Source organism: Thermobia domestica, chromosome 12 (assembly GCF_964235325.1).
Source record: "Thermobia domestica chromosome 12, izTheDome1.hap1.1, whole genome shotgun sequence".
Classification (NCBI taxonomy): Eukaryota; Metazoa; Arthropoda; class Insecta; order Zygentoma; family Lepismatidae; genus Thermobia; species Thermobia domestica.
This window is the reverse complement of record NC_137465.1, coordinates 211,435,268-211,458,501: the sequence shown is the minus strand read 5'-3', so window position 1 is coordinate 211,458,501 and position 23,234 is coordinate 211,435,268. Positions and strand designations below refer to the sequence as shown.

The 23,234-nt window shown below is 37.1% G+C and overlaps 1 protein-coding gene across 3 annotated transcripts in view; it reads left to right on the top strand.

Moving 5' to 3' along the window:
• Positions 1-23,234, top strand: part of LOC145667026 (protein Star-like) — a 126,607-nt gene that overhangs the window by 38,083 nt on the left and 65,290 nt on the right. For all 3 annotated transcript variants that reach the window (XM_081734718.1, XM_081734717.1, XM_081734716.1), the window contains one exon: positions 888-1,052. In XM_081734718.1, the coding sequence (XP_081590844.1) occupies positions 888-1,052 (165 nt within the window). The remainder of the gene's footprint in view (positions 1-887; positions 1,053-23,234) is intronic.

The window sequence follows — 23,234 nt, the reverse complement described above, 5'->3', positions numbered from 1 at the left end:
TTTTCTTTCTTTATAGTTACAGAGGACTTTTTTTTATGCTGATTTCGGTGTCGGGAATCAGCTCCCGAAGTTTGTTCAAATAGTTTCTTACCACCCTGTATGTAGTTCAAGGATAAACAATTAAAAGGATACATTGTAAAAGTAACCTGATTGAATATCAGATAGGTGTCTTAAACTAAAAGGAAGTACAAATACTGTAATTTACTAGTATCGCTTCAAACTGGCATTCAAACATTCTATGATCCCATATCTGTCGCAATGGTTTGTTGGACCAAATTTACTTCATTTTTACTTTCTTTTCACTTAGTGTAAGGAATTCTTTCCGAAATTTGGTCATAAAGATGCTATTTTTAATACTCTCCTGTTAACCGTTTCCCTGCTGAACCACTTTCCGACTTAAAATTAGGTATCTTTTATCAAATTAGCCTTTTTGTTGTATATAATTAAGATATTTATGTATAGTTATATATATATATACATATATATATATATATATATATATATATATATATATATATATATATATATATGAATTGGTACGCACATAGATGCTCCATTACGCACCTACAAATCCATTATTTGAACACTGTTCTACTATGTGAAAATGGGAAATGCTAAAGTTTACATTGGAAAGAAACCATGACGTACCCTTTCTAAATGATATTTTTCTCGGCTTCATTTTGCCAACTATACCACTTTACATATGCGAGTATAGTTTTGTTGTTTTGTGAAAACTGGTTTAATAAGTGTCCTTGTCTGCAAGTTGTTGCGATGAAAACTTGTCAGTTTTTGTATATCGAAAATTCTATAGGGCTTTTTTCTTTATTTTCAAAAGTTAAATAAATCAATGCTGTGACACTTATATATTTGATTTGATAATTTTGTAGGTGACATTTCGTCAAGCAGACACCATGGGTCACATCACAGCCAATAAACAACAAAGAGGTATCTACACTCGAGTGAAATGCTTTCCTTTGTTCTCCATCTTACTTGCTCTCAACAAAACTACCATTGACTACCTCAGTTTAGATGTGGAAGGAGCAGAATTACAGGTAAACTATGTATTCAATTAATATAGTTCCTATTAATGTAATTGTCGATCTCTGTACTCATTTTATTTTCTGACTTTGTGTGTCAAACAGTTAAAGTTACAGATTTAAAGAATGGTACTTTCCAGTGATTTACAGATACGCGATAAGATGAATAGTGACAAGATAGCAGTTTTCTCGAGGCTGACTGGTTAGTATTTGTGCATATTTTGCACTAGACCCGGGCTCGAATTCCGGTGTGGCCTCGTGAATGAGGTCCCATATGTAGCTAATAGGTTCACACCTCATATAGCTTCAGTGCCGAAAGGGAATGTTAAACTCAAAAACAAAACCATGTAATAAATTATAGCATCTTTCGAATTGTAATACATTCTCCGTTATGTAGTTAGCATTGCACTATTTGACATAGCTATAACTGTCCTATATCACTACTGTCTAGCTGTACTTAAATAATCTTAATCTGTTCTTAGTGATATACAGTGGCACGAGTAAAATTTTCATACTAGATTATATTTACGCCGGAATGAAACCTACTAGGGTAAGTCAATATGTATATGCAGTCTTTGTTTTAATCGTTTGTAGGCTGGCTGTACGGCTTTCTGCGCTCGCAAGCCAATAGATGACACAATTTTCTTCGTTTGTGGCATGTTTCAGCATTATTTCAATTCGCCTTGCACTGTTGCGTAGTAAAAATTTCTGCAACACTGTCCGTTTACACCACAGCACAGCGTTCTGTAATTTGTTTTTTTGTTTGGAAGTGTACCAGAAGCTGAAATCCACACAAGACTCTGAGCATAATATGGGCCAATGTTTTATCGCAGCAAAGTGCTTACCAATGAATGGAAAAGGTCAAAAACGGTCAAACAAACGAGGACGAGGAAAGAGCACACCGTTTTTGAACTTATCTACTGTGGTGCCATCTATCGGCTTGCGAGCACAGAAAGTTGTACAGCCAGCGTACAGACGATTAGAAACAGGAGTGCATACACTTATTGCTTTACCCTCGTAGAACGCTCCACTTGCGTTAATTCTCATTTTGTTGTCCAATACTTGTACCCTTGACTCTGATTGTAATATTGCTTTAGGACTTTCGTAGTCAACAATTTTATTAGATATCTACACAGTGAAACTTCTAAATAACAGATAACGACGGATCGTGATTAATTGTCCGTAAATGAATAATCGCCATTATAGAGAGGTTACTTAAATTTGGATTTCTTACAGCTAATATCAGTAATTGTTTGTAGTGTATAGCAAATGCATTAGTTACAAATAAAAATAAAGGCTAATATCGAATTGCTGTATTCAGTGTTTGAATTATTTAAATTTTATCACAATATTGCGAGCGGTGATAGTGATTTAGTGAGAAACAAACAAAAAGGCTAATACTCATCGCAAAAAATAACAGAGATTTTTCTTCTACATATAAGAAGCGCTTTCGGAACAACCTCCTTCCCAGGCCCGCAACCAGACACAGAGGTTTGGGTGATCATGAATATGTTAGGGGGGGGGTCATTAAAATTTCTCTTACAAATAGCTAAATTGTGTGTTTTTTTTTTTTTTTTTTTTTTTGTATTAATAATAGAATTTTGTGTTAAGGTCTGGAGGGGCCACGAAAAGTTTGGGGGGTCAGGCCCCCTAGCCCCCTCTGGTTGCGAGCCTGCTCCTTCCATCATCAGCGTGCTTAAAATTCAAAAAGGATTTAAAAACATGAAAGGAAATGTGGAAAGGCAATAATAATAAAGTAAAAAATAAAATAAGAAATGTAGAAAAAGCGGCCGTAATAGCCATGACTTCTATTACACTGAAAATTGTTAAACACTATGAAAATTGTATTAAATAGAAAATAGTTGACACTAAATTAAAAACGTGGCCATGCCGTAGCAAGACCAAAATGGCGAAAGTCGGAAACCCGAAATAGCCTCGTGTTACGCAAAATTAAAAGAATTGTTGAAAAAGTGTGTCGCGGGGATGTCCATACGCTAGAAAATTGTATTAAACGAAAAAGTGCACAAAACAACACTTGTGAAAGACAAACACACAGCACAAAACTGGAACCCGAGACGAACTATCTATCCCCGACGACAGGTTTGGCCGAACTCCAAATCTTCTGTCAAAAACTAAACACATGGGAATAGAAACTCACTGTCATTATTCACTGCTGTTCAGTTTTGTTTTATTTCTTTCCAGATGGCGAAATTATGTAGTGAAAAGATTACTCCAAATCACTTCTCCCCTACCGTAAGAAGGGGTAACTTTGCACAAAACATGAAAAGAGTTGGGCTAGTTTTAGACGGAAGCATTTATCGTAGCAAAAATCGTATCATCGATATCCTACCGTGTAAAGTAGCAAATGCTATAGCATTTCCCATGCCATGGCATATCCTATGGCATTTCTTGTCGATAGAACCTGCTCTATTTCCTAGCATTTTCCCCAGCATTTCTGCTCCGATTGCACCGCCGTGGTGTGTTATAAGGAAGCGATGTGTGGGAAATTGAATTGTAGTAAAGAAAAATGAGTTGGAGTAGGGATACTATTATTATGTTGATTAAAAAATATGAGGAACATCCTTGTTTGTACAAAGTTAAAAGCGTGCAGTTTCACTAGACGGATACACACAGAAATTCATTTAAAAAAAACTTTCTCGTTTCATTTATTGTGCTCTTGCATTCTCCGGTGCAGGTTCACTTTAACAGGTGGTAGCGTGTAGTTTTACTATACGGATCCATAGTATAAGTAACAGTAATAGTAGTAGGAGGAGGAGTAAGTAGTAGTAGGTGTATTAATAGTAGTAGTAGTAAGAGTAATAGTAGTAGAAGTAAGTAGTAGTAAGAGTAGTAGTAGGAGTACTTAGTAATAGTAACAGTAGCAGTAGGTGTAGTAATAGTAAGAGTAGTAGTAGTAGTAGTAGGAATAGGAGTAGGAGTAGGAACGGGTAGTAGTAGTAGTAGTTGGAATAGGAGTAATAGTGGTAGTAGTAGTAGTAGTAGTAGCAGTAGTGGGAATGGGTTAGAAGCCCCGAAGGGGATGGTTGGGTTCTGTTTTCGATACAAAATGGGGAAATTACAGACTTGCCAAAATTTTATGGCAGCTTATTGAAAATTACGTGCATTTCAGGTTCGACTTTAATTTCTATATTTCCACATAAATACGCATCTCAGATGTAAGTGCACACCATATTTCCATTACTTATACATTACACTATTAAAACATTAGAAATTTCTTCTGTAAATTTTAAAATCTATGGATCTGTATAGTATAACTGCATCATGAAAAGTCATTTGTATCATAATAACCATATGCGAAAAATGGCTTTAGAAGAAATAGTGACTCAAATATCTGTTTTTAATTTTGGAGCCATAATTGCGCTCTTCTCCAGTGATTTGTTTGCTACGTCACGACAAAATGCTTATCAAAATGCTACCGTGTAAAAGGACAATATACTTTTGATGCCATAGAATATTATACGAGATTTTTGGCAGCACATCTGCTACGAAAAATGCTACGATAAATGCTTTCGTCTAAAACTGGCCTTGCACAATCCTCTGTCAGTAAAACTATGAACTGTAAAGAGAAAGTTTCAACTGCCACCGTAAGATAGAATATCTAGACCTAACTGTATTTTAGCTATAATGTTGGGGGTTAACATCAGTTCTAATTACCCGGAGGGTTTGTTGTTGTAGAGGTATGGAAATCTGTCACTGTAAAGGCCGACACAATTGGAAAGATATCACCTACAAGAATTTTTGTCAAAATTAAGTCAGTTTCGTAGAATACTACTGTGTATAATGGGACTTTGAAGCAATAGTTGAAATTGAAATGTGAAACGTTTCAAAGTCATTAAAAAAAAAAAAAAAAAAAAAAAAAAAAAACTGGAAGAAGGCGGTTTCAGCCTCTAATCGGGGTTACTTTACACCGGTCTAAAATACCCCTTAGATAGGAAATTATTATTACTGGAACCTCCTGCATTCCAAATTTAGGTAAATTTCCTATTTAAGGAGATGCCGGAATGAATTTCTTGTTGCAAAACAAATTATGAACAGTGGCGGATCCAGAAAAATAGTTTGAGGGGGGGCTTCGCTCTCACAGGCTTTTTTTTAAAGAAATCCAAGACTTTTTTTTTGGGGGGGGGGTTTGAAGCTTATACGCATAGGAATGACTAACATTAGATTTAAAAAAAAAAAAAAAAAAAAAAGGAATATGCAATTTTGGTTGGCTTCAGCCTGAAAGTCCCAAACCCCGTAAATCTTCCACTGATTACGATTGGGATGATATTCTTGGACATAAGGAATAACCAAGGCAAATCAGTTTTCACGGGAACTTTTTTTTTTTCTGTTCCTGAGTTGACATTTTTGGGGGACATATGCTAAACTATTAGCCGGTTCCTGTGCCAGTACCAGAAAATATATAATTTTCTTTACAAATATTGGTAATTCATACTAAGTATCGATACCGGTACCCTCATTGTAATATCAATATTTGTAGACTGCATGTAGTTCTGTGTAGAAAGTAAAATGTATAGTGAAGAGAAAACATGGCACGGAAACGTTATGTTCGTATGTTGAACATACTTTTTCGTATGTTGTGCAAAGTAACCCCACCTATGGCGTTACTTTGCACCTAAGTTTATATTTCAATAACTATGGTCATACTGAATGTTCACTAATGAAATTGCACGAATGTTTTCCTTATATATCTAGCTATTATATGTTTAAAATACAGTGTTCTAAATCATTACGTTTGTAAGTTACATGCGATTTTCTTTAAAATTCTGTGCAAAGTAACCTCGCTCTTACGGTATCTAAATTAAGAATGGGTTTCTCTTTATGGAGGTAATATGATTCTTTGATTTTTCGTTCCGTTCATGTTTTTGCTCTTTCAATTAAACATGACTCTGCGATGTTCTGCTTATAATCTCTACGATGCGTTGCTAGACCAAACAGCTGTTGCGGGCTCCGAGATTTCGAAGTGCCGATATGTTCAGTTATTCTAATACAAATATGTTGGCCCTCGTAGCTTCGATTCCTGGCGGGAACTCGTGTGGTTCGGATTCCACATTAATCAGTAGGTCCACGTCTCATATTGCTTCGAAGGTGAACGGGACGTTAAACTCAAAATCAACTCAACTCTAGTACAAATATTCCCTTTTGTTTAACCTATATACACTTTTGTTGCACTGAGATTTTACTCGATAGACGCCACTGCTTTGTAGAGGGTCCGTTAAAAAGTGCCTTAAAACTTATGTATGGATTTAGGAGGAACTTCTGAAAATTTCATGACTTAGATGTAGACGAAACTCTACTATTTTTTGCGGTGAGTATTAGCCTTTTTGCTTGTTTCTCACTACTTAAATTTTATTGTAAAGTACACGAAGTTTATTCCTTGGAGTTGAGTGGATGTTACCTTATGCCCAGCATAACGTAACATGGCCCGATGCTTTTGAGCACCTTGTATATTGGCAGGAAAATGTTAAAATTTATTTAGAGTGTAAGAGAAACTTTTATTTTATAGTAGAGCAAACCGTAGGTTGAGAATTTTGCGTAATTTTAGTAAAAACAGAGCGTTTCAATAGATGTTATATGAAGATTACATGATTATTAGTTATATTTTATATATTTTACGCATTTATCCATGAATATATTATTATTTTAGACAAATAAGTGTATATTTCAACGTTTTCAATGGTTTTCAGTTCATTTCTATTCATATTTCGGCATAGGGAATCTTCACAAGAAAGCTAAAAATTTTATTTCGTAAAATCTTCATCGAAATTCCAAATTAATAAAGTCAGCCATAATTTCTTCTTGGTGCATCTCTTTGTTTCGAAGTAAAATTATCTGATTGGCTAATCCACAATCACAGCTGCGGCTGAGATTTCGGTTCTCTTTGATCTTCACTCAGAAGCCTATCATCCTATGATTACGTCATCATTATCTTCCAATTGGGGATCATCTTCTCGTAACTCTTTGTCTTACGGCGTCGGCCATTTCAAGAGTCAGACGTGCAGTGTTTAGCGTCTGCTAAAAAGTGGAATAATTTGTAATCACGTGAAAATTGTGTCAAAATTCTTCGTTTTGGCGAATATTGGAAGAGATAACTGTACGACATTTGGTGTTTCAACAAATTGTTAATCCGGAAATAAGACAATTGTGAAGTAATTTCGCATAACATAACGGATACTAGCCTATAGCTATCCAGTGGTATGGAATGAGCTCCTTAGCAAATTTTGCGTTCTCGGTCCACCAGAGAACCTAAGAGAAGAAAGAGGAGACGGTGGAAGAGAGAGAAAGAATATTGAGTGGTGGTGCAGACCCGAGGAAGAAGAAGTCAAGCCACGCTCGATGGCTTTTCTGGAAAGGTGCTGAAGGAGTTTCCAAAAATTTTTTGAGACCACGTATCACGAGTTTCCCAGGAAACCTCGGGTGGAAGTTATCAGGACCCTTTTTTTTTGTTGTTTTAACATATCCGTTTAATCTTGGTGTAAGAAGAGGATGTCAAGTAAGTAAGGAACAGTGAAAGTGAAACTCAGGTATTTGGACTCAAATTTTTCCTTGTTCTGGCAAACTATCATGAGTGAATATATTTTCTGGTGTTTGTGGAATACTTGTAGTATGAAGCACTAAATTCGTAAAGTTTCCCTCAACGCCGCACGCATGTAGATTTAGGCAATGTGACATCGTGTTTTCATTTGATGGGGGGGAAAGAAAACTAGGATCTCAGCAAATAGCGATTGTCGTGATCTCAAGAAAATGTGGGTACCACACACACATTTTCCCCAGTGATGAAAGATGTTTTAGATTCCCCAAAAATCTAGAAATTATTCATTTTCGGTAATTCTGCTCAAAATTCAACCTTTATTCATTCTGGCATGTTTTCTTTGGTTTGACGTAGAATGATTATGAATGTTAAAGATGTAAACAAGTGTCAGTATCACGGCTATTTGTCCAGTGCAAGGGTACATGCATCTTGCGTACCGATAATCGAAAACGTTCATCAATAGGTTAAACCTACGTACTATTTTAGAAAACTGATACCCATCAAGTTACAAAATGCAATGTTTATAATGTCTAGTAAATATTTTTCTTCTTTTAAGAAATTAATTCAGAACGACACTAATGCAAAACTAACCACTGCGTCTTCGGTAGAAATGTGGTAGCGAAAACAAAATATAAATGCAAGTTAAGTATGGTGCTTTAGGAAATGTATGTGTGATTTTTTTTTTTTATTAATATATATATATTTGTTTAGGTTAAGTTAGTTTAGTTAGATTAGGGCTTTAGGTTTAAGTTGTGTGAATATATTATATGCATGTCTTGCCTGTGCTAGATTGTCATGTGGGTCCGAGCTGACAAGAGGTCGCGAAGAGCGTAAATCCTCTACGCCGGCCACGAAATCGATGCACAAAAGAATGTAAGCACCAAGGAATATATGTAAACAAAAGGCAAATTAAGCTAACCACAATCTGTAGGCAGTGAATTTATTATTTTTAGTAGTGTTTTGTATTTTCTATTGTACTCTTTTGTTTGTTTTGCGTGTCGATACCATGGAAATGCTCTAGAAGAATATTCAATGAATATCAAAGAATGTGAATATTTCGAGAATATAAACAGAAGTAAATAATGTTTTTGGCTTTGAAAGTATAGAAATCGATTTTTATTAAATTTTATTCAGATGGGTATGTCAGTTCAATGCAAATATTTTCCTGTTAACGAATATTTTGTGCTACATTCATGAATATTTTGAAAGAAAATAAAACTTACTAGCCGTGAATGCATCTTTCTTTTTGAATACGAAATCTAACTAGCTTGTAATTTTAAGAAGTCGTAGAAACATGTAGTCGATGTTTTTGGTATGCATGCTAAGCATGATAGAAGCGAAGAGCAGTGTGCAGAATAAGTTTACTGGGGAAATGAAATAGCTGTGAAATTCAGGGAAGAGACTTTCCTTAGTGTGACCGAGTTGAAAACAACCGAATCTGTAGAAATTTCTCATTTTATCAATTTCTATCAAAATCTTAGTTTGGATTTTTTTTTTTATTACAAAATTCTGTTTCAAAAGAGATTTTTTTTTTTAATTCAGATAGGGCTTTCACAAATAACATCAAGATCTTCTTTGTGCTCAGTGCCAGCTCCACTCGGAGGTCGGTGTCCTGTGTCTGTAGTCGTGGTTCACAACCTATTTCCGGATGGGATGCGGATGATGAACTGCAGGCCTGGATATCGGGCTGTGAGTTGAGATGGAAGAGAGTTTGGAAGCTTTATATTTCGGGCCAAATTTGAGTTCTACTTTCCGTAGATGATTGGCTTGGTGATTGTATCAGTGACTGTTGATGACGAGCCCATACGGGCCCAGTAGGTTCGGTGTCACTAGTCAGTGATACATGCAACATAGCATGTAATCTCAAGGAAAGGGAACATCATACAAGAAATCAACAACAATTCATATTATAATTTATTTTATTATTATTTTATTATTATTATTTTTTTTTTATTTTATTTTTTGTTAAAATGGCGACCCCTATCCAGGATTTCTGTTGTTTCAATCCTACGCGAGCGCTAAGGAAAGCAAACAATCACAGCAGAGTATTTGTAATGGGGATAATTACGACAATCGCTACATTGAATGAAACATGGTCACTTCTGAATCTATATGTGCGTGATGTTGTGGGAAACAATCTTCAATGAAAGTGGAAATGTCTGTGGGTAGCAGATCAAGTAACGAATCTCGGCATCCGAGTGAATATATATGCTGTTCAGACGAAATTGCTGGGTTTAGTGTTTATTGTGACAGCTGTTTTAGATGGGTACATGCCCAATGTTATGGTTTGTCCGAGGAACAAGTACAGGAGTTAGACAAAAGTAGTGAGCCGTGGCTATGTAAGGCCTGCCTGGCGAAACAGGCGACAGTGTTGCCACTGCCGAAATCTCCGGAAACTTCAAGTGATGAAGGCGAACGTGGAACGCGGGGTAGTCCGAACAATTCTGAAAAAGAGGAAGGAAGTCGAGGAAACGTAGCTTCCGGTTCGAATGTGCAACTAACGGACTTCGCGGCCATGATGGAACGCTTCAGTCAAACTTTAACATTAACCCTAAACGAAAAATTTGAAAAGGTAGACAATAAATTCCAGGCGATGAGCAATCAGGTTGACAGTAAATTCCAGGTTATGAATGAGAAATTCGATAATGTAAAATTTGAATTGTTGCAAACGATCAATGAAAAAGTAGCCCATGTGAACGAAGACGTAGAGGCGGTTAGGTCGGAAGTTCGCGACTTATATACCTCTGTTGGGAATTATCAGAATAAAATAGACGCGCGGGTAGATGCCGTTGAGGAGGGTCTCCGGTTATCGGTTGAAGCGCAAAATCGACGATGTGACGACTTGACAAAGGAGTTCTCACATCTCGAACTCAGTACCCAAAGGTCGTGTCAGGCACTTGAAGCCAGGATTCAGACGTTAGAGGGAAAAACAAACCAAAGAAAAGATAAACGGTGTGGTCGTAAGCGAGCGCGAGACTTTGTTGTCGGTGATGGAATCGAGTCTGACGGGACCGAGTCAGACATCCAAGTGGATGTACCGGTCTCTTCAGTTGGGGAGACTCGTACTATTCCCACGGTGACTGTCTCTGTCTGTCAGCCGACCAACATTCACGGCACAAATGTCCTTCCCTTTGAATTATCTTCACGTACATTGAATGTAAACCAGTCACATATGTCCGGTGTTGAGACAATAGGTAGTCAGGCGTTGTCCAGGAGGTCGAATCCGTTGTTAGTTTCGCCTCAGGTGTCAGGATTTTCCAATCCTAGTTGTCGGTTGAACCATGTGGTGTCCTCTAGTAGTGTAGTAGACATGACTCCTTCGTGTGCTGGAGTTCAGGAGGGAATATGTGGTCACGCGGTGGTATCAATGCCAGACAATTTAATTTCTGGACAAAATTACCAACACTATTCCATTTTCGGTCAAAATCAATTGGGTGCAAAGAGCCCCGTGGTTGGCCACAATTCTCCCGTGAACCCCAGTAGAAGCGAGGAAGGCATTGGTAAGCGAACTCTAAATTTAAGACTCTCTGAATTAAATCACTTACCTACATTTTCTGGTGAATACGGTTTGGCTAGAACATTTCTAGAAAATTTGGAACAAACCTTTAAGGTAATTTCGGCATCTGAACACGAACGTCTAACCTTGGTACCTTGTTGCTTAACAGCTGGGGCCAAGACATGGTTCCAGACTGTATGTCAAGATATAAATAGTTACGCGGATTTTGTGCGTCTGTTCCGAGAACACTATTTTTCAGCGAGAATGGAAAGGTTGCAAAAGAAGTTCATTCAGGGAATGAAATACGATCGAGCAAAGTACAGCCGATTAACGGACTTTGCGTGGAAAATAGTGGCAGAATATTATGCGGTGGCACAACACCCGGATGAAAGTGAACTGATAGAGATAGTCTTGGATTGCTTACCAGCTGGTGACGCCAAGTTGTTGAGAGCTGTTGAGCCAAAGAACATTCAACACCTTATGGTGAAAATAGCTGAAATAGAGGGACATCCAGAGCCTAGTGAACCGGTCACGGACAAGAAGTTTAGACGCTTTCAGGTACGTCAGGCGAAAGTCGTCAAAAAGACAGAAAAGTTAGGGAAACAAGCCACCAAAGATACTTCGTCTCAGACGGAGGAAGACGAAAGCAAGAGGAAGGAAGGAAATTCCAATGGCAAAGGAGATGACCGATTTTCCGGAAACCGGGGTCGAAGAAGGAACTTCCAGTCTCGAAGACCATGGCCCAATCAAGGAAGACCGAATTGGGTGAGAGAGAGTAATGGAAATCGGAATGCTCCGTATGGGTACAACCAACGCTACTATCCAGCAGCGATGAGTTATGGGTATCCGCGGGGTACATCTCAGACATGCGCGCCAAACGCGATGACCTCAGCAGGAGCGCAAGCCTATCCGGGATACGCGCCGAATTTACTTCCTGGAGGGGGAGTGGCGCCTCCCACGTCCACTTCTTCCCCAGGAGTGAACATGGCGATGTCCACTGGATGGCCTCCGCAATACGCGTCATTCGTACCGACGATGGCTCAGCCACCGGAAACGAACGGGAATAGTTTGGGAAATGCATACCGCAGCCCTCATTAGGGGAGAGTGTGGACTGCGATGTGGATTCCTCAACTCCCCAGAAAGAACAAGATCGGTTAGCGAGTAGTCAAAATTCCAATTTGGAACCAACCTCGTTCGATTTTGATTCTAACCCTCCAAATTCAAAATTCATTGTTTTGGAAAGATCCGTATTGTAGAAAACTACATACCATTTGGAAGGGTTGTCAAAACAATACTAGGGTACGTGTGGAGAATAATTTAGTTTATGTCAGAAATTCTCAAAATTCTGTTTGGTTGCTGGTCATTCCTTCCAGCTCAGTGAGAAATATTGTTTCGGCAATTCACAACAAAGGCCATTTTGGAGTGAAGCGATGTTTGTCGTTCGCTAAGGCCATGTTTCATTGGAGAGGTGTGCGTGAGACTTTTACAAAGTATATTCAAGAGTGCCTTCTTTGTGCACGAACCAAATACTCCTACAGGGTGATTAGAAAGGAGCCCTGTCATGTTGAGGCGTCTTCTTCCTTTGAGAAGCAATGCCTCGACCTGGTCGGGCCTCTTCCTAAGAGCCAGGGATATAAATATATCTTGTCCATCCTGGACGTCTACAGTCGTTTTGTGTGTTTCTTCCCTCTTCGGACGGCACACACAAGAGAGATTGTGGCGGTCCTTGAAAAGAGATATTATTATCAGCTACCATACCCGAAGTATTTGGTGAGTGACCAAGGTCCGCAGTTCTTGTCGCGCGTCTGGAAAGAGTTTTGTCAAAAACACCGGATAAAACATATACTTACCACGCCATACCATCCGGCTTCACATGGCATTATCGAACGCAGGCATCGTGACCTTCATCGCATTCTCCGCCTGTATTGCAGTGACAACCAGTCCAAATGGAGTAACTTTCTAAAAGCAGCCCAAGATTTGTGTAATCACTCTTGGTGTGATGCTCTCGGATGTACTCCAGCGGAGCGTTTCTTAACGTATTCAGCATCCAAGAGCTTCAAGGAAAACTTCATTTGGCCCAAAGAGACGGTGCAAGTAAATGAAGACAAGAAATTTGTAGTTTCTGTTCCGGCAGCAGAACCGAAGAAGGAAAGAAAGCTGCGGAAACAGCAAGACATCGTTACAGAAGGTTCGTTGGTGATGGTGAAAACTCATCATATATCGTCAATACCCAAAAAGGTGTTTGCAAAATTTATGCACACATACGTCGGACCTTACAAAGTGGTATCTGTATCTCGAAATTCAGCGAGATTGCAGACTCTGAAGGGAGAAAACATAGGAGTTCAGAGTTTTGACAATCTGAAACTGTTTCGCTGTTCAGAAGAGAAAAGAAAGGAATTATTAGAAGGATGAAGAAAAAAAAAAAAAGAGAGAAAGAAAACTTAGTTTATAGGTTAAGGTTAGGTTAGGCTTGATTAGAATGTATAGTTGTAATCAGAAAAAAAAAAAAAGGATGTTTTATCTTGTATAGTCTCTAGTAATTTAGTAGTAACAAAAAAAAAAAAAAAAAAAACTTAAGAAGAACTCATAAGTTCAGATTTTTTTTTTTTTCTCCGAAGCTCCCGGAGGATGTTACCTTATGCCCAGCATAACGTAACATGGCCCGATGCTTTTGAGCACCTTGTATATTGGCAGGAAAATGTTAAAATTTATTTAGAGTGTAAGAGAAACTTTTATTTTATAGTAGAGCAAACCGTAGGTTGAGAATTTTGCGTAATTTTAGTAAAAACAGAGCGTTTCAATAGATGTTATATGAAGATTACATGATTATTAGTTATATTTTATATATTTTACGCATTTATCCATGAATATATTATTATTTTAGACAAATAAGTGTATATTTCAACGTTTTCAATGGTTTTCAGTTCATTTCTATTCATATTTCGGCATAGGGAATCTTCACAAGAAAGCTAAAAATTTTATTTCGTAAAATCTTCATCGAAATTCCAAATTAATAAAGTCAGCCATAATTTCTTCTTGGTGCATCTCTTTGTTTCGAAGTAAAATTATCTGATTGGCTAATCCACAATCACAGCTGCGGCTGAGATTTCGGTTCTCTTTGATCTTCACTCAGAAGCCTATCATCCTATGATTACGTCATCATTATCTTCCAATTGGGGATCATCTTCTCGTAACTCTTTGTCTTACGGCGTCGGCCATTTCAAGAGTCAGACGTGCAGTGTTTAGCGTCTGCTAAAAAGTGGAATAATTTGTAATCACGTGAAAATTGTGTCAAAATTCTTCGTTTTGGCGAATATTGGAAGAGATAACTGTACGACATTTGGTGTTTCAACAAATTGTTAATCCGGAAATAAGACAATTGTGAAGTAATTTCGCATAACATAACGGATACTAGCCTATAGCTATCCAGTGGTATGGAATGAGCTCCTTAGCAAATTTTGCGTTCTCGGTCCACCAGAGAACCTAAGAGAAGAAAGAGGAGACGGTGGAAGAGAGAGAAAGAATATTGAGTGGTGGTGCAGACCCGAGGAAGAAGAAGTCAAGCCACGCTCGATGGCTTTTCTGGAAAGGTGCTGAAGGAGTTTCCAAAAATTTTTTGAGACCACGTATCACGAGTTTCCCAGGAAACCTCGGGTGGAAGTTATCAGGACCCTTTTTTTTTTGTTGTTTTAACATATCCGTTTAATCTTGGTGTAAGAAGAGGATGTCAAGTAAGTAAGGAACAGTGAAAGTGAAACTCAGGTATTTGGACTCAAATTTTTCCTTGTTCTGGCAAACTATCATGAGTGAATATATTTTCTGGTGTTTGTGGAATACTTGTAGTATGAAGCACTAAATTCGTAAAGTTTCCCTCAACGCCGCACGCATGTAGATTTAGGCAATGTGACATCGTGTTTTCATTTGATGGGGGGGAAAGAAAACTAGGATCTCAGCAAATAGCGATTGTCGTGATCTCAAGAAAATGTGGGTACCACACACACATTTTCCCCAGTGATGAAAGATGTTTTAGATTCCCCAAAAATCTAGAAATTATTCATTTTCGGTAATTCTGCTCAAAATTCAACCTTTATTCATTCTGGCATGTTTTCTTTGGTTTGACGTAGAATGATTATGAATGTTAAAGATGTAAACAAGTGTCAGTATCACGGCTATTTGTCCAGTGCAAGGGTACATGCATCTTGCGTACCGATAATCGAAAACGTTCATCAATAGGTTAAACCTACGTACTATTTTAGAAAACTGATACCCATCAAGTTACAAAATGCAATGTTTATAATGTCTAGTAAATATTTTTCTTCTTTTAAGAAATTAATTCAGAACGACACTAATGCAAAACTAACCACTGCGTCTTCGGTAGAAATGTGGTAGCGAAAACAAAATATAAATGCAAGTTAAGTATGGTGCTTTAGGAAATGTATGTGTGATTTTTTTTTTTTTTATTAATATATATATATTTGTTTAGGTTAAGTTAGTTTAGTTAGATTAGGGCTTTAGGTTTAAGTTGTGTGAATATATTATATGCATGTCTTGCCTGTGCTAGATTGTCATGTGGGTCCGAGCTGACAAGAGGTCGCGAAGAGCGTAAATCCTCTACGCCGGCCACGAAATCGATGCACAAAAGAATGTAAGCACCAAGGAATATATGTAAACAAAAGGCAAATTAAGCTAACCACAATCTGTAGGCAGTGAATTTATTATTTTTAGTAGTGTTTTGTATTTTCTATTGTACTCTTTTGTTTGTTTTGCGTGTCGATACCATGGAAATGCTCTAGAAGAATATTCAATGAATATCAAAGAATGTGAATATTTCGAGAATATAAACAGAAGTAAATAATGTTTTTGGCTTTGAAAGTATAGAAATCGATTTTTATTAAATTTTATTCAGATGGGTATGTCAGTTCAATGCAAATATTTTCCTGTTAACGAATATTTTGTGCTACATTCATGAATATTTTGAAAGAAAATAAAACTTACTAGCCGTGAATGCATCTTTCTTTTTGAATACGAAATCTAACTAGCTTGTAATTTTAAGAAGTCGTAGAAACATGTAGTCGATGTTTTTGGTATGCATGCTAAGCATGATAGAAGCGAAGAGCAGTGTGCAGAATAAGTTTACTGGGGAAATGAAATAGCTGTGAAATTCAGGGAAGAGACTTTCCTTAGTGTGACCGAGTTGAAAACAACCGAATCTGTAGAAATTTCTCATTTTATCAATTTCTATCAAAATCTTAGTTTGGATTTTTTTTTTTATTACAAAATTCTGTTTCAAAAGAGATTTTTTTTTTAATTCAGATAGGGCTTTCACAAATAACATCAAGATCTTCTTTGTGCTCAGTGCCAGCTCCACTCGGAGGTCGGTGTCCTGTGTCTGTAGTCGTGGTTCACAACCTATTTCCGGATGGGATGCGGATGATGAACTGCAGGCCTGGATATCGGGCTGTGAGTTGAGATGGAAGAGAGTTTGGAAGCTTTATATTTCGGGCCAAATTTGAGTTCTACTTTCCGTAGATGATTGGCTTGGTGATTGTATCAGTGACTGTTGATGACGAGCCCATACGGGCCCAGTAGGTTCGGTGTCACTAGTCAGTGATACATGCAACATAGCATGTAATCTCAAGGAAAGGGAACATCATACAAGAAATCAACAACAATTCATATTATAATTTATTTTATTTTTAATTTATTTTATTTTTTTTTATTTTTGGTTAAATGGAAGATACAAACTCCGAGGGAAAGAGGAGTGAATTTGTCAGGGAAGGAAAGAAGTTCCGCATAAAATTCTTGACCGATGGCTCTTTACTATTGTTCTTATTCATTGAAGGTCCTTTTAGGATTCCCACCAGATGACAGAAAAGATTTTCAGGTACAATTTGGAATTTTTTTTTGCTCTATTGTGTCGAAGATTTACTTTGGAATTACAGGGTGTTTCAAAATGAATATCGGGGATTTTAAGGTTTTGTAGCATTTATTACATTTAACGTACAATTATAAATAATACATCATATGAAAGAATAACTTAGTTTTTGGTTCAAGTGTTCATTGTAAGCATCATTCGTCACACGGCACACATCGAGTCGATAGGCGAGAAAGACCTATAAACTTTCTGCTGGGATGTGGCACAAAACACATTCAGTTTGGGAGAGTCTTGTTCCAACTGTACCATCTCGTGGGGATTTGCTGATCCCCAAATACGAACATTATGAGTGTTCACATCGCGACTTGGACGAAACGTCGATGGCGACACTGAAGACGACACGAAGCAGAAAATTTTCATCGTCATGCACCAATTGGCAAAGTTGGCACGTAAACCATAGACTGTAGGCTTTAGAACTTGTAGCAACTGCAATCGATAAGGACGTAGTGTGTAAGCGTCTTAAAATTCTCGACACAGACAGTTGCACTGTAACTACAAAGCCAGTCTTCGCAAAATGTAAAAAAAAAAAAAAAAACCACACACACACACACACACACACACACACAGGTTTGTATTTGCTACATTCCGGGGCCATGAGCATCAGACCTACATAACCGGAACCCATAGAAATAACGGTCCTAGAGCAAAAATCGAAGTTTTTTCTTACTCCTGACGTGATGCTGATACAGAAAATCGTCTCGAAATCCCTGTATCGTTAAAAATAAGCCATCGGTACAATCCGTTAAAGTGAGGACCGCCGGCACGTTACCCTCAAAATCAAGAACCTTGACACACACCAAGAAACACACACCTACCAACTGAAACCGAATATATGAGCAACTTTCTTAACACACGTACCAACAGAAACAGTAAATATGAGAACCCTTGATCTGTGCACACATGTGAGCAGAAAGAGTATATGTGAGGAATTTAGTGGAAAACACACATGCAGGTTGAAATAGTATAAGTGAGGTATTTTATTAAACATACATGTTAGATATATATTATATAAATGTAACTTATAAACACATACATATGTTTTAAAACATTTAATTATAAAAGTTTGTAATTACTTGCTAGCAAAACTCGAATACCAGAACTCGTATATGAATATCACTGGCATTTTACAGTAATAGTTTCAAAGTAAAAATTACACTAAAGTTTTCGGAATTCAATTAATTAATTTCCTTTAATTTCGATGTGGAATCCGACATGTTACGTTGCTTCTGGACCAACAAACTTACTATGCACGATAAACTGGGTCCGATTCTCGGCGAGAAGACCTTGAAATTTTAACACGTAACGCTGGTTCGGACTCCATCTTGAATTGCAGTCTCATCTTGCCTCGGTATTGAAAAGAGACTGTAAACTCCAACCAACCAAACTTACCAAACATTTAAGTGGAATAAGATGTGTTGTACGTTGCACCCACGAAATTTGAAATAATATACTTTCAGAATTATTAGGACACTTTCATATTAAGTATCCTAACAAAATCTAATGTATCTTAGATTGTATTAGGAACTTAAAGTTTGTTTCTTTTCAATTGACGTAGAGTATCCTATCAATAGAGTATGTTTTAGGAATTGTCTTTTTAATGTAAACTACTCAGAAAGATTGTGTTCTATTGTTCAGTATCCCGTAGTTCGGCGTCCATGTTAAATTATAGGCTAACATCTCATATAAATAATATATTGAAAATTGATATTAGATTTGTATAAACGAATCTTATTGAATTATACAGGGTGTACATTTGAAAACTAGCCAGTGCGATTACTGGGGAACCACAAAAGATATGAGCATGCTGTTGATGGGAAACGTGTAGGAATGAAGTTGGACGTATGTGTATGGTATTGGCGATGTGCGGAAACTTCCCCCCAGTCTCCTAGCCCACCAACTACAAAATTTGAAGTGGGAAGATGTACATCGCGACATACCAAATGAAAGGGTGTGAAAAAAGAAACAGTTTGGTAAAGGAAATATTGCAATCGGACAGTTGGGTCTCCAGCAGCTACAAAAAATGTAAATGATGTGGATGAAAACATTTCCTTATAGTATTAAGTGTCTCTATTGAGACTATGAAGCAGTATGAATGCGTAATGCGACTAACATATCCAAATGCTTCAACAATTTGAGTAACCCATTAAGTAGCCCAAATAATTTACGATTTTTTAACCTTTAAATGTTTCATCTTCCTCTGGCTGGGCATTAAGCTGATTGCAAAGTTTGAACTACAGTCAATTGGGTTAAAACGCTGTTCTATTTTAATTGAGGATTCAATGTATCAGATCTGTGATTCCAAACCTAAAGTCTATGGCTCATGGGTAACTGAGCTAAAGGTTGAAGGGAACAGTCACCAGTTACTCGTCTTTAATTTTATTTAAATAACAAACTATGTTAATTATATTGTATTGTCTACAGTGCGTTACAATGACGTTTGTGTATGTTATGACTTTTTCTTAAATTGTATCATTATATTATAAAAAGAAATCTGTGCGGAATCGTTCTTTGATGGCATATAGGCGTATATATCCAATAAGGAATACTTCCGTAATGTGGACAGATTTCTTGTTCCGTTAAAAATATCATCCAACGTTGTACTACGGGCTAGATTCCTCTGATGTCACAGTTGCTCAGATATGGTCACGGACCGTCTTCTCTCCCTCCTCCCTTCATGACATGTTACTAGCATGTTACCTCTTCATAATGGACAGGAACTATTCTAAATTAAGACTTATTTAGCACAGAAAACAACTCTTTGCAAATTCTGAGTAGACCGTACAATGCAGTAGACAGAAAATTCAATTTAAATATTTCGCCGGTTTCAGGTGATTACACAGACAATGTCGATTTGACGAATGTGGCATTTCTTTACTTTTCTGTGTTAAAAAAAGAAAATAAACTAGTTTGTTTCACTTCCAGTCGCATAAGAAGGTACCCCACTATCAGTTAAAAAAAAATATATTTAGAATGCAGTGTGAAACGAAAACTGAAAAAAAAAAATAATAATCAGAATCTTGATAGGAAAGCTCAAATCTGATAGGGAGAAAAATGCACTGTTTATAGTTTGTATTGTGTGTAGCTGTTTCATTATAAACATTGTAAAACAAAATCGAGACCATCAATTATGTTATGTTATTGCAGTTTTTAAAGAATACCGATATAATTTCTTTCTTTTCATGGAAATTATCACAAATTTTGATCCATACTGTCCTTTTCCTATTTTTATCTTTTCCTTCTGTAACTGTATACCAAATTGTCGGATTTCTTTTTTTATCTCTCCGATAAATAATTCTACGAGTTATTCAGCAATGGTTGCAGGCGTCAAATGGTCGGTCGTTGCATTCAGCAATGTCAGCCTGTGTACTAACCAACCGCAGAAACCAGCAACAGTACTGGCGATCAACTTGCGATAATGCAGTGACCATTATCTTTCATATGTATCGCACAATGCTACTTAATGTTCTGCCCAATGACGTACACACGAGGGTGGAACTCGGAGTTCGGAATTCAAACCTCTCCTTGAGCAAGATATTATGGATAAATGATCATTTATCGATATTACACTTAAGTCACGGTTGTCTTAAAGTGAAAATGTTTTCTTGAACCTCCCCTCTTCCTTGATGAAACGTTGTGTATGGCGCTGATTCTGCCTAAGTACATTGCAAATGATTGAGAATGGCTGCAGCGACCACTGCCGCCTGCGAAAACAGGAATTTATACATGTTTTATTTTTATATACTTTTATTAGACCTCCGAACTGTGCTATGCGTAAGTGTCGGAAGTCATAGAATGAATACGTCCGTCCGCCCGTCTGTCGGGAAGTTTAAAAACAAAAATGGTAAGAGATATTGAGAAACAGTTGTTTATAATCAATTCTGCTTCCTGATAATATGTTTCGTCTCTGCCATTGACCTCTATTCCAACGAGAAGTGCTTCACTTGATACTTCATGTTTCCATAGAGCAAAAACGGCATCAGATAGTGAGAAGCGTTTTTTTGTAAATATACAAGGTTTGAATACAACATATTATGACTATCTGCAACACTCCATGAAACCGGAATGGGTGCAAATTTATTATTGCTTCCGGTTTAAATATTAATTTCTGTACAGCAAAAACGGTAAGAATGGGAATTTTTAAATCGATTCAATGTCCCAAGAATCAACTCCATCTCCTTCGTTAACTCTCTTTAGAAACTGGAATGGTTCAAATTAACCGTTTCCGGTTCAACCTTTGTCGCCATAGAATAGAAATGGCGAATATGGTGACAGGCTTTTTTTAAAAAATTGAATTCGCAAATCAATTCACAGTCTTACGAAACCGGAAATGGTTCCTGGTTTCCATAGAGCAAAAACCTTAAGAAATATCGATATGGGGATTTTTGCAATCGACTCTGCGTCCCAAATATAGGTTGCATGTCGTTCCATAGGTTAACTCTCTATTTAAAGCGAAAGTCTTTCAAAATAACTATTCCAGTTTCAACCTTTGTTACCAAAGAACAAAAAATGGTATTAGACAGCGACGAGCTTTTCTTTCAATCGATTCAGCGTCTCAAGAGAACATATTATCACAACTCGTAACACTCTCCCAAAATAAGAAGTGATTGAAATTTACTAGAACTTTCGGTCCCTGTTCAGTATTGATTTCGACAGAGAAAAACTTAAGATATATCGAAGCTTTTTTTTAAACAGTTGATTGAACGTCATAAGAATAGGTCCTTTCTCGGTTAACTCTCTATTTAAACAGGAAGTGAATAAAATTAACTATTTCCGGGTTCAAGATATATCGCCATAGAACTAAAGCGGTAATAAATAGTGAGAAGCGATCTTTAACATCTGTTTCATCGTCCCTCGAAATCATACCATCTACAAGCACATTTGACCAAAATCGATAGTGGAATAACTTTACAAGTACTTCTGGTCTCAATACTTGTTTCCATACGTCAAAAACGTAAGATATGTGGAGTTTTTTTTCAATCGATTTTGCGTCTTAAAAATTAGTTTTATATTATCTTATAATACTTTATTTAAAACGAAAGTGGTTCAAATTAACGATTTCCGATTTCAGCATTTATTGCTATAGAACAAAACCAGTAATGGATAGCGAGTAATGGCTTTTTTTATATGGATTCAGCGTCCGAGGGATAGGTAGTTTCTTGGGTATTGTTCCTCTATTCAAGTAGTTACAGATGTGCTAGTTCAAGTTTGAATATTGAATTTTCATAGTTTGGAAGTCTACCGTAGTTTCACACAGTGAAACGAAACTGATTTGTTAATTAATTATATCATATAATGGTTTCAATGAACACTTAGAAATGAATTTCAGATAACTTTGAATAAAATGATTACATATACGAAATGAAACACTGAGTATAGTCACAATTAAGAATTTTAAAATTTATTAAAAAGCAAAATTAAAAGGAATACCTTCTTTGTTCGTACTTGTAGAGGTGTCGTACACAAGGTCAGGGCCGGATTTAGCATTTTGGCGCCCCTAGGCCCAATAATTTTTTCCGCCCCCTAGTCTGGTTAAAGTTACTTTCCTAAAAACCTTTAATAAAAAATTACAGCCAGTTCTCTCGTGTTTGAGATCAATGTTGTAACGAAGTTAATGCATAATATTGAAAAATAGTTTAACTTTACCAACAATTATTTGTTCCAATGAACTTCAAAATCAGAATGCTTTATTAGCCTGATTTTTTTAATCAATTCAAAAAATATGTTAAGTTATGGCTATTTATTTTTATTTCTAGATATTTTTTAATTTTTTCTCTCTCGGCCGTGCGCCCCCTGGGAGCTTGCGCCCATAGGCCCAGGCCTACTGGGCTTATTGGGAAATCCGGCCCTGCACAAGGTCATGGCGGTTGAGGGAAAGAACACTGTCAGTCAGAGTTGATCAACGGTGTGCGATGACTTTTTTTCTCAAGAGAGGCTGCTCGTCACGTGGGTTCTCTATTATTAATTCATTTTTTTTTAATATGGAGATTTCTTCTTGTATACGAATACAGAACGAGCCAACCCAAAGTTTATATATTTGAATGGCAAGTATTCAACTCGGATTCCTGTCGATGATAGATTTGACAACAGCATGAGGTCACAATGCTTGATGTGACTCTGTCATCTGTTCTCGTTTGTTTCTTTCTAACATCTGCCTTCAGTTTAAGTGCAAACACTTCAGTCAGGTTCGTTCTTGATACACCTGGCAGTACTCACTAG